Raw genomic sequence first — 12532 nt, forward strand, 5'->3', positions numbered from 1 at the left:
GGGACTCAGGAAGGTCCCGGTAATGCAGGAAAACGTGCACTATGGTAGAGCGCGGCGAAAATGTCGTGAAATGCCCCGATAGTACTCCCGCACGGCGTTGGACGATCACGTGACATGTAGTAGAACGTCCAGCGCCGACGACACTTCAGCTTTAGAACGTATGTGGAGGAGATCTGCTTCAAAAGCCTCAGTAAACAAGTGTAAAGAGAGTGCATGAATTGCGCTGCGAATGCACCTTGTGAGACTGGAAGGAATCTTCGGCGCCCGGTCTGACCTGTCCCGATCCCGTTGGCGAAGGAGTCCGGACGACGATCCAAGGAGGTTCGCAACTGTGATTCAAATGGTTAATAGGCGCAAGATAGACACAGTTGGCAGCCGGAACGCAAGCCCAGTCGGGCGGTTGACATCTTGATATAGAGAGGAGAGAAAGATTAAAGGTCAGATCATGTGTTTGTGCATGCAACGGTCTGTGCCAGCGCCAGGGCAGCGAGAAAAGTAAGTCGAGCAGTCTGAAAATTTCACCCATTCGAACGAAGATTCCACGGCATCGCAGTCCGCAGCTGGGCTGCCCGAGGAGAGTCTTGAGGCATTAGTGGCTGGAATTAACGAGCACGGTCAGCATTGTTGCTCCAACATTCCGACTCCAATGGCTCCGTGCAACGTGGAAGTACTGACTGCGACTTGAGTCGAGCCTTGGTGGAAACGGTTACCCGGACGATGCTCGAGTTGAACTGCCTCGCCGCGCCTTTCTGGCGCGGTGACTCCTGACGGTGATGGGGGGTGCGTTGACACAGTGGAAGCCTCCAATCGGCTTTCTCACTGGAACTCTCGATCATTTCCGGGGTTGCACATTGCCATAGCGATTGCGACTGATGACGGACGAAGAGCCGCCGTCCCGGACGGAGACGTGTGTGGCTTCTGCGAGGGATGCCGAAGGTGGTATCTCTGCTGCCACTCCAAATGCTGGAATGCCAATGCAATATTTATTGCCCTGCTAGTCTGACACCGGCATTTTCAGGGAGACTGCCTACTGCTTCGGGGTTTGCTTAGGCAGGTGGGAATCGTGAGGTTTAGCTTGGCCACTGGAAGCCGGTCAACCACATCTCTTGGGACCGTTGCCTCTTGATAGAACCCTACGGCAGAGTGCTCAGGAACAAAGATTGCGGCATGATGGAGGTGAACTCGGCGATTGTTGGGACATCGGGGAAGTGAGATGAGCTGGTTTTACCGGCAATAGTGAACGGACGGCCACGCTTCTGATAAATGCAGATAACGAGACTTTTGGGGATTTTGGGAGATTTTCGGGGAACTTTCGGGGGATTATTTGGCTCCCGAATTCCTGCGTCCGCGCACTGACAATGACTCACTCATTGCATGCCGCCGCCTCCAACTTAACTTTCAACAACTTCATCTCAACACCATCAACTTGTTCGTCAAATGGCCTTAACCTTATCACTCTTTGGCGTTGAAATCATCTGTTAACAGTCTCCCCTACAAGTTGCCGAATTGTGAAACTCACAGATTGCAGGATCCTGAAATCGCACCTCGTCAGCCGGCACCCTTCTCGATTGCTCCGATCTATCTCTCTCCTCCCTCTCTCTCAGCTCTTGAAGACCTGCTGGCGTTGGATAGAAAAGGTGGAACTGTGGCATCACAGACCCGAATCAGCCTCGCAGTCAAGGTCGGGTGGCAAGACCCAGAGACAGCCATTTGTCGCATTCAGTCGAGCGCAGGCCGGGTGTCCGTCGTTATTAGCAAACTACACCTGCTTGGCTACAATACCTACACACTCCGTGGGCGGCGATGGCGACGTTCCTGAAAGTGATCCTGCAAACAATCCTCCTGGTGGTCCTGGAGATGATCCTCCGGGTGATCCTACAGTTGATCCTAGGGTGGTATTGAAGGTGATCTTGCAGCTAGCCCTCCGGGTGCCCATCGAGGTGATCGTGTAGGTGATTCTACGTCCTTGAGGTGGCCCCGGTGATAGCGCTGCAGGTGATTCTGCACCCTTGAGATGGCTCTGAAGGTGGCCCCGTTGGCGGCCATGCAGGTTATCGTCTCTCGAAGCTCTCTCCTCGACGCAATTTTCAACCTTTGAAGGCCTTGGTGGCATTGGATAGAAAAGGTAGAACTGTGGCAATACAGACCTTAGGAGTTTCTCCGCAAGTGATCCTACATCCTGGAGGTGGTCCTGGGGTGGTCGTCTCTCCTCGAAGCTCTCTCCTTGACGCTCCCCCCTCGACGCAATCCTCAGCCCTTGAAGGCCTTGCTGGCGTTGGAAAAAAAATTGGGGGAACGGTGGCGTTACAGACCCAGTCCAGATTCACACCTAAAGTCGGCGGCAAGACTCAGTGGGTAGTCAATCGTCATGGTCAGTCAGGCGTAGTCTCCACGAGTGCCAGCAAGACATACCTGCTTGGCTACAATGCAATACACTACGTGGACGGCAACAGTGACGTTCCTGGTGCCCAGGATGCTATCCCCTGGACCGCCTATGGGGCCACCTCAAAGATCACTGCAGGACCATCTCGAGGGTCACAGCCAGGGCAACGTTTGGGACCGCGTGTAGGACAACCTCCAGAGCAACCTCGAGGCCCATTGTACCCTTGGAAAGTCTCTCCTCGGTTCGCCAACGCCTTGAGAAGTCCCAATGCGCTCACCCCTCACAGTCTATTTGCAATGAAATGGTCTGGACCAACCTTGCTTGTTTCTGTCTCAAGTTATTCAAATGACCACATCCCACCGCGAGTGGCTCCGCGGCTCAATCCGGTCTTCCCGTCGGCATCTGCTCCGAATGTCAGAGAACTGTGAACGAGACGAAGGTGAGATTTCTGTGGTTTGAGGGCTGGTACACCTGCCATACCTCTGGACGAGATGAGCCCAGATTTTGAATCTCGACACTATTTCCGACAGGGAAACAGCAAGCACGCGATCCGTCCCCATTTTCTGGAAGACAAAGGCGATTTGCAACTCAGAAATCGTGCTCGCGCTTTGCGCGCAGCAACGGAGAGACTCAGGATAGACAAATTGGTCTGTCTAGTAAATTGCGGGCTGATCGAATGGCAAATCCCTCAAATCTGGAGTGCTGGAAACTCGGTTCCCCGTGACGCCGCCTCCTGAATTCGCTTTCTCGGCCTCACCGTCTATCAGAACGTCAAAGCCTTTTTTTGCCGTCGTCTGCCTCGCCGTCCTCAAGCGCGAACGGAATACGACCGATAACGCGAAGACGAAAGAGAAGATGGCGGACTTTCGACGCCATCTATTTCGACACCTTTACCGAGTCATACAGCGCCTCCAGCGATTTCTTTTCGGGCTGAGAGATTTCAAGATCAACATACCATACGAAGCAAGTGTTCGGTTGCTCGGCAGCAAATGGTTCGCAGCATCCTCGGAATGACCTTCGAATTTCAGCCGGCTGTCATTGAGGAAGAACGTGAAAGGCCGCTCTGAGACAGGGGTCTTCCGAGCTGGACCACGTCGACGCGCCGCAAATTCACGGTCTCGAACGACCATCCAGCGAGAGTACGAAATTCCTGATGTCCAATGACTCGATGCGTTGCAACATTTCGTTTGGATGTTTGTCCTCTTTACACTTTGCGATACTAGAACCTGTGCGTTCGATCGGATGGTCAGCTTGTGGAGCGGCCCTTCCGTCGCGAGCTTCCCACTCCCGTCAAGTTCAGAGCGGCCATCATAGACGCGTCCAAGAGGGGGCTCTCAGCTCACGAAGGAGAATCACACAACCGGCCACCGAGTTCCATCACGTCTGCGAACGTCTCCGTGTCGACTCGGACTGCCGCCCTTGCAACAACTTGCATCTTGCTGCTGTACCTGCATCGGCGTCGGAAAAGCCTTCTGACGGCCTCATTGTGTCCGATTCTTGAAACATGCAAACTCTACATCAAGGCAGCGATGAACACCGCTGAAACTGACAAGAAGAAGCGCAAGAGCGAGGCCAAAGTTGAAAACGAGCAGGTAGAGATTCGGACTCGAAATCATTTTCATGAGGCCGGTCCTCTGTCGACTGGGCATTGTCCGCAGCCTCCTGCTCCTTTTGGTTTTCTGTCCGAATGTGGCAATAAAGGCCCGCCCGACAGCCTTCTGCTCGATATCTGGACCCCGTGCGCGATGCTCTATTTGAGAGAAGGAAAGGGCATTTGGCCAACCTCCACAGACAAGCTCTGCATTCGGCCAGTCGCCTCAGCCGTCTTCTGGGTTTGTTCCGCAAGCATTTGGCTCGTCAGCCTTTGGGTCGAACTCCCATGGCTTCAAAGTCTGGTTCTTGAGAGGCGCCATTGAGAATCCGCGAGTGTGCCGGTGTGGCTGGCTCCAAGGTGCGACTGGTGGTCGGACTCTGTAGTTCGGACTACTTGTGGAAGTTTTCATGAGATTTCCTGTCGAAGTCTGCAGCCTCAACCTAAACCGACACCGGTTCAACGCTCAACAGATACTCTCTGGCCTTTTGACTCACTACCATCTCTGAAAGATGTGCCGTGCCGTGAAACTCCAGTGGTTTTCAAGGAAAGCCGAACTAATCGTCCCAGTCCCTTCGGGACTTGGCCGATTCAACTTGCCGATTCCAACACGCTCCCCAATGTGCTAATTCAACTTGACCTCCTCGAGGGAGATAGCGGCAACTTGGTCCACTCTACGCTCAAAACCTATTCGGAAGGTACCAGTCAGAGCCAAGGCGGAACAAGAGGAAGAGGAAGTATTTTGCTGTTCCGTCCATGCAGCTGAAAGGGGGAAGTGGGAAATGCCGTTCCCGCCACAAAAGCACTGCTGCCACCCACACCGGCCGACGGCAAGCCCGCTGCCGACGTCAGGCACACGCAAAAGATCCTGTCATTCTGGCGGTATTATTGGAGTTACAGGCAGTCTCATTTCCAAGTCGCAAAACAAAAGCAGACCTTTTGAGTTTCGAGTCTCACCTTGACGATCTATTATCGCCCGACAATCTCCCTAACGAGGGCTCGCCGACGTTCTCAAACAGATGCAGCGAAAGAAAGCAGGGTCTTAGCGCAAGGCATCCTTCACCAACTTCTGAGCATACGGGCAGGCAAAAGAATTGATTCGGGAAAGGGAGAAACATGAAGACCAGTTGGTTGAATATTTCCGTGAATGATTCGTCTTCTGCTCAACCACTTCCATCCCATCCAATTCATTACAGACAAGCCTCCACAGAGGCTCAATAGTGAAAGGCGAACGAGAGCCGTGGCCGACAACGTCACGGACAATAGGGCCGCCGACGATGATTTCATCAACCCTTTTAAAATTTACGGTACTTTTGGTGTTGGTAGACAATCTGCCACTTTTGCCACAGTTGAGGACATCCCGACGCTTTGGAATGTCGACAGACGTGGACTTGCCGTTGAGAGCATTTCTGAGAGTCGAAACAGCGAAACGCAAAGCCATGCATTCTTTTCTGCTGCGGCGACTGGAATCACGTCGCGGTATTTGCGCTTGAGGGCCGAGCACGTGACAATGACCGAGTTGGAACCATCTTGGATGAGATGGTTAGCGCTGATGCTCGTTTCATGAACGACGAAAGGGACGCTTGCGATTCGCAACTCTCAGCACGCAGAAGTCCCAAGGCCGCAAGAGACGACCGCGAATATCACCATTGCTTGCACTCCATTCCTTCTTGCCATCGTCGATACAAATTGCCCTTGGTCGCACTGGCAACGGCAACGGCGACGGCAACGGGAACCTCTCTGCCAGTCGACTCCACTCTGCCAAACGACGGCTACAACCGCGCTGATTTCTCCCAAATCTTGCATCGAAGGACTTTTCATCGTCTCCAGATTCGGAGTCAGAGAGATTGGTGAGTTGCGCGATGATTGATTTTCGTCGTCGGCAACATCACTACCAGCAATACTCCGTATCATTGAACCTTTTGGCAAGAAATGCTTCAAGGATCCTTTGTCGCCTGCAGGAAGGAGTCCTGGGTAACTTCAACCTGTCGGGATTGCTGGTCATGCAATAGGAGGGAAGTTCGAAGCAATCTTTGGGTCTTGTCCCTCCAAAATACCCGGGCTCACCGCCAAAATGGTCTCAAAGTGACTCTCGCTTCGACGCATACAGATCAGCGCCTTGACAGACTGTGATAGAAGTTCCTTTTTTCTGCACCTGTCATGCGCAGTTGCTTGGCTTGGTTGCGTTGGGCCAGGGAAAGAAACTGCGACAAAAACTAAAAAGCACCCAAGGTAGTTGGCCGTGAGGGCGTGGCTCTTGCGTAAAACATAATGTGGCTTCACCTTGGGCGAGTCCATTGCCGTTGTCGGCAGCGATGCTGAGTGTCTAGACCACGTCGCCGTTCGACGGCCATTGACCTGGAGGGCTCTCTCCGATGGCAAATCCCACAATCCATTCTCTCCCACTCCCATGCGCTTCACCTCGAGCTGCAGCGGAATTGGCTGCAGCGCTAGCACTTGCACTTGCGCTGAACACACTTCGCAGGGCACCAACCGCGATTGGTATTCTGAATCGCTCTGCACCATCACGGCTTGGCATGGCTTTTGATGCGGTCACCTTCGAATTCGTGATCGCCATCATCGAGATCACGAAGATTCCGCCTTCCGGCGAAGCTTCAGTCTAACAGGGCACCATCAGGGCAGTGGCGTCATTTCCCGTCCGACAGCTGGTTTCTGGTCAGTCGGCTTGGGTAGCCGTGAGATGGACGATAACTGGTAGAGTCGGGCATCTTTCCCCATAAATCCCAATGCTCGAGGCCCAGAGTCGAGTAATTTTTCAGAAGGGGGAAATAGCCGCCCGAAGGTCCTCTGAAATGTCAGCTCCGTCCGCAATTCGGTGGTGCTCGAGCCAGAATGTTGAAGAACAGCCCAACCATGGAAAGACAGCATTCAAGTCTTGTCTATCAGCACGGAGTCGGACGGCACAGTGATTGAGATAAAGGCGTGCAAATTGCAAGTTCTGGACGGCTGTAGCGCTCGCAGCCGACTTCTGGCTCGAGTGCATCATCAGGAATTGAGATGTGGATTGGACGTCCTTCACGCTCGAGTGCAATAAATGAACGAACCACGGTATGATTTGTTTTTGACCAGCATTCAGACATCTGCTCATATTTGCTGTACACTACTCTGACAAGTCCCCAAGTACGCTCCGTCAGATGCTGGTGAAGTTGGGAATGGAATTGACGGAGACATGTTCTTCCCGCCCGAGACCGCCAACTCCAGCGACGCCGACGGCATGCCGCTGAGTTACCCTAACCCTTGCAGCAGTTTTCTGCGAAGGCAATTGCAAGAATCAAAAGTTGAGCGCTCACGTCCAGGCCAATCGGCGAGAAAGGTGCTTTGTCGGAATGTGTGAGGCGGCAAAAATGTGGCGCGGCAGGTTTGAGTCGCCATTCATGGGCTTGGTATCACGTGCAGGTATGGCTTTGCCTTGTCCGAGCACGTCTGACACGACGTGAGACTCGTCAGCCCATTTATTGAACTGAGAGATCTTCCTCCGCAGAGGCCCTCTCCTCCGCCCTTCCTCTCGAGCTACGGTGGCGTAGGAGGATGCTTCTTCCCACGGCTTGCGCGTCCCTCCCCACGATGCTGCTCCGTCGTCAGCGTCGAGATGGCGAATCCGTTGTTGCGGCAGATGAAAATCACGGGGCAATCGCGGACGGCAGCGAGATTGAGAGCACCCTTTCCCACTCGACGACCTTGTCCCGAGTTGAGACTCAAGGATTGACTCTCACTCTCGACCATACCGCAGGTGGCGGGGTCAGCACCGGCATGTTCGTGGTCATAGTGCTCGGCGTGGCCTCGGGCATCGGCGGCCTGATCGGAACGCGGTGTACGTCTGGTGCCGCCAACGCCCAGAAGCCGTCGAGTTTAGAGCAGGTGTATGACTGGGTGGTGTCGGAATCATCACTCGCTGCGCTGCACGGAATGAGCGTGATGGAAGATATCAGTATGACGGTAAGTGAAGTCCGCTACAATACCCTCCAAGCAATGACTCTTTGTGCAGTAGCGCTCTGTCTCGGATCTGCCAGTGTTCTTCTTACATCCATGCAAGAGTCAAGGCGCCCCGTCAGCTTTCAAACCCAAGTCTCTCACCGCGGAGGAATACCTGATTCTTTGGTTGGGCTTGGTTGGGTCTGTCGTGGGCCTGTATATTCCTGGTAAGCTGCTGAGCAACTGGGACAGAAGCACGCTCTGGTGCTCGGTGCCTCAGCATCGTGGCAGGACGCTCGCGAGATCGAGGATGATGACAGTTATATCCCCCTGAAAGGTATGAAGCACACAATGGACGGGAAAGACTCCATGCTCGCAACTTTTGGTACACTCACCCAGAGTCGGGAGACTATCAATTTGTTCATGAAAGTTGTCTTGCACAACCAGCCGTGGCGATATGATCCCTCTCTCATGGTAAAGAAATGGACCCCTGAACAACCCACTCCACCTCTCAAGGTCGCTATTGAATGGTCAAATAGGGCAGTCAAGCCTCATTATCCCATGATCCGGGCCTTGAAGATGGTTGCCGAAGCATGTAAAGCTGTGGCTGGTCTGGCATCTGCGGCCGTGATTTTGAGAACGAATGTTGCTTCATGGTGATTTTCAAGATCGAGCGTGGGGCGGCCGATGTCGACATCAAGGCGGTCGCCACTTTGGACGGCGCGGACTTTGCAAACGTGTTCGACGGCTGTGGCTTCCACCCCAGACTACCTTTGGTGGCACTCATCTTGCACAAGGGCTCGTTTTACCAGTGCGCCACGCTCTGGAGCTTTGCCAGTCCGAGTTCAGTCCAAAACTTGAACGTCAACCACGGACGCTGTCAGACGACCAGAGGAACGCCGGTGCAACCAACACCCACATGCAGGCAGATTGCAGCTCCGTTGCCCGAGTCTGGTTTTCGGATTGCGGCACCCAATGGCAAGTCGAACTCACCCCCGACTTCCACAAAGGCGAGCATACATGAATATGGATATGAACATAGACATTGACATGGAGATGAATGACGATATGATCGATGGACGAATGGATAAATGGATAGATAGGTGCACAGAAGGACAACAATCCCTCATCGGCGGCGAGGAATGAGAGAAAAACACCGAACAGGGGGAACGAGCTGGCTTTCTGGTATAATTGCCTCCTCATCCTGGTTGACACAATAGCCATTGATTCATACGTCCATCCACTACACAGTCCTGAGTAACGACCTAGTATGTACGGTGCATCGATATGGAGGATAACAATTAATAAATACTGCTTAGCCCTCGTTGTCGTCGTCGTTGTCGTCGTCGTCGCCAATGTGGCGCATGCCTCCTTGGCAGGGTGTATCGTCTCAATACCAGCAAAGGTCTCGTTGGCATCGACGGCGTTTCCCTTTTCCTCCTCGGCCTTCGTCCGATCCAGACTTGATATTGGCGACGTCAAGGTCTTCCTGACTCGCCTTCCGATATATCTGTAGGAACGAAGTCTTCTTTAGGCATGGTCGAATCTAGCAAGATCAGCGATCTGCGTTCGATAACGCAACTTAAAGGACGAAAAACAAGTAAGACTAAGTGGCTGAAGGACATGGCTTGAGTGCGGGATGAGGAAATACACAACGATGTTATTCTGATGGCATTTCCATCTACAGAAGTTCCCAATATAGTCTAGCTAGATTTGAGCGATATTGAGCTATGCCGTCTACGGACAATTCCCAATATGGTCTAGCTGGATGTGAGCGATATTGAGCTATACCGCCCACAGAAAATTCCCAATGTGGTCTAGCTGGATTTGTTCCAGCAACCAATGTAACGCCGTAGTTTTCCAAATTCGGGTTAGATTAGTTTCGCTCACTGACGAGGCCTGGATACTATAATCAGGTCATTGAAGTGAGTACGCTATCCCGTGGGACCGGGACCGACGTGGTAATAGTCGACGAGACGCTGTTTTGGTTTAGAGACCAGTCTTCGGTCGTTTTGTACACCAGAGCAGACAAGCAGGATTCTGTTAGTGTCGGTTAGCTATGGATTGTTTGAGTCATCTCACACAAGTGTGATTTCGACATCGACATTGACGTGGAATACATGTCGGACCGCGATCACTTGACAGCGAAAGACGGTTAGCCCACAGCGTAGGGCAAGGAGAGAACAACGCCCCTTCCAATACTGTTTGGTTTTGGGAAGATTTATATAATATCTAATGCGTGAAGGAGGCCCGATCATCGTCGAAACACAGACGGGTGGCCGGTGGACGGGGACATCAGACGGAAAGACAGCCAACTTCATGGTGATCTCCTGGCCAATGTCCCCTGGAATGGAAACTCATTGGGAATGGGGAGGAAAATGAAAGACGAAATAGGTAGCAGCGCTGCAGCCAGTCCTCCTCAAGTATACTGCTGCCAGCATTTCAGCAATTAAAAGATGAATGATGACATGGCGAGCACACCGCCGTTGGCACAAGCCGGAGATGCCACCGGCCTCATTTTGGTTCTTCCGCTGGCGGACTTCCTCCCACGGTGGACCTTCACCATTACCTTGTTGGTCTTGTCGATGGCGTTTTGGTAGGTTGGCCGATTGGCATTCGTGCTCTGAGAGGTGGCTGACCTGTTTGCAGGATTGGCTCTGCGTGACCACGGATATCTCTGTCATCCTGGTATTCACTTATCTTTCCGCTCTCTTCACAAGTATCACCCAAGTCATGCTCCCCCTAGTAGCTGAGCTGTCCCACCCGGAGAAAAGAACATTCAATATCTCTATTGTGTCCGCTGGCCCGACCCTTTCCATTCCGCTGGCACGTTATTTGTCGGGGATCGTCGCAACCTATACGTCCTGGGTGGATTGGTTGAATCCGCAGCAACAGCGACTGTGTGAAGGCCAACGAAACCACGAGACCAGCCACCTCGCGCCCTTGAGCCCTTCTGGAATCTAGTTGATGTTTCTCCTTTGCCCCCGCTCCCCTCGCTCCCTCTCCCTTCCCTTTGTCGTAGAAAGGGTTTTCGATCGGAGCAGTGCGTGACTGTGACTGTGACTGTGATTATGATTGTGACTCGTGAGGCTCAACAATGGCCCAGATGGTGGCTGCGGGCGTTGTAAGCAGTGATGAGTTTCGGCATGAAGTAGTGCAGGTGAGATGTCGGGACTCGGGTGAGCTCGCAACGACCGAACAGCAGAATCGGACCTGCTTGTGCCAGTTGTCGGAGCGGTTGTTGGGGGTCCAGTACGGCGAAAGCCATCGGCAACAGTGCTGACAAGCGTCTTCGGGTCTTTCTCGTCCACCCACAACTGGTCAAGCTTGGTGTAGTTCAGGATCAGCACGATTTTGTACGAAAGCAGTTTCCCCGAGGTCGAGTCACGAGCGTCAATATAGTCAACGGCCACTTTGATCATTTCTTCTTGGCTGAAGGCTGGCAGCAGATCGGGAAGCCAGTCGTGGAACTTCCTGTCCTTTAACGTGTCCCCCAACACCAACCCCAACCCCAACGTGGAATTCAACGACCGGATAAGTAAAAACACAAAATTTCTTGTCAGAAAGGAGTAAGACACGTGTCCGGGCAAGGGATGAACTGTTGGATCAGCCTCTCCACGCGCATGCATTGCGGATAGGACGGAGGAGGGCGTCGTGGGTGGGCTTGTGTGGATTATGGAGTACAAGAGGAGAAGCAAGAGGAAGAAGAGGAGAGAGAACACGGCTGCAGACACGTTTGTCACTTCCTCATATGTACCTCAGTCAGTAGACCTTTCCCCTTCATTGCTTGGTGACCTACTTCCTCAGACCACTTGGTCAAACGTCACCTGGAATGGGCTGGCGGAGACGAATCTTCCAACACTCTCGCGTGGGTGCTCCAGTGCCCACTTGACCGCCTCACCGTAGTTGCTCAGGGGAACCAGCGGCATGAAGGATTCCTTGTGCAGCGGCAATTTGAACCCGTGTCCGTCGTCGTGCGGGACGGGTTTCAAAAATCAATTCAATATCTCGGCATACACTCCGCCGGTGATGATCAACTAGGCGAGCCGGTCTAAGAGCTGTGCTGTGAGACAGCCCGTCAGCCGTCCCGCCACCACATTGTGACTGTTGCGATACTCTTCGGCGAAGCCATGGGTTTGAGTCCTGCCTGGACAAGACCTTCCGGAAATTCCCCGACCGCGTTATGAGAGAGGATGAGGATGGGATGCTTGGCGCGACGGGCCAGCAGAGGCGCGACGTCCGCTCTGAAGAGATTCGAACCCGACAAAGAGAGAGGTGAGCGCACAACCGGTACCAGGCTAAGCTGGAGAAGTGGCCAACAGCCAAAAACACGACAGGGTCGAAGGTGCAGAGATCAGAAAATCTGATTCCCACGTCTTTCTTCTCCAGTGTGCCCTTGAAGATATACAATATGTTGTCCTGCACAGTGAGCTGCGCGTTGAAGCGGGGTTGGCCGCTCAGGCTCAGGCTCTTCCGCGTCCTTGATGTCGAGGTCGATATCCTCAGCGCCCGATATTGAGCCTTCCGCCTCGAAAGCTGCCACGTTGGGGAGCAGCTCTTCCTCATCCGCTTTTCTCCGATCACGACCTCCCCGAGCTGCACTTGGGGGTTTGCTTTTGGGATCC

General features: G+C 53.2%; 2 protein-coding genes across 2 annotated transcripts; both read left to right on the top strand.

Annotated features, from left to right (window-relative positions):
* Positions 1 to 7559: 7559 nt before the first annotated feature.
* On the top strand, positions 7560 to 8567 carry AYL99_11725 (hypothetical protein; the record flags this gene model as incomplete). The annotated part of the gene is made up of 3 exons (XM_018843230.1): positions 7560 to 7931; positions 8029 to 8103; positions 8160 to 8567. 3 exons carry the CDS (start codon positions 7560 to 7562, stop codon positions 8565 to 8567), a joined length of 855 nt encoding a protein of 284 aa, XP_018687557.1.
* Positions 8568 to 10363: 1796 nt separating this feature from the next.
* Positions 10364 to 10572, top strand: AYL99_11726 (hypothetical protein; the record flags this gene model as incomplete). The annotated part of the gene is made up of 2 exons (XM_018843231.1): positions 10364 to 10503; positions 10557 to 10572. The coding sequence occupies 2 exons, from the start codon at positions 10364 to 10366 to the stop codon at positions 10570 to 10572; spliced, it is 156 nt and encodes a 51-aa protein (XP_018687558.1).
* Positions 10573 to 12532: the final 1960 nt, after the last annotated feature.

The sequence above is a fragment of the Fonsecaea erecta genome (genome assembly GCF_001651985.1).
Source record: "Fonsecaea erecta strain CBS 125763 chromosome Unknown Scaff15, whole genome shotgun sequence".
In the NCBI taxonomy this organism is placed as follows: Eukaryota; Fungi; Ascomycota; class Eurotiomycetes; order Chaetothyriales; family Herpotrichiellaceae; genus Fonsecaea; species Fonsecaea erecta.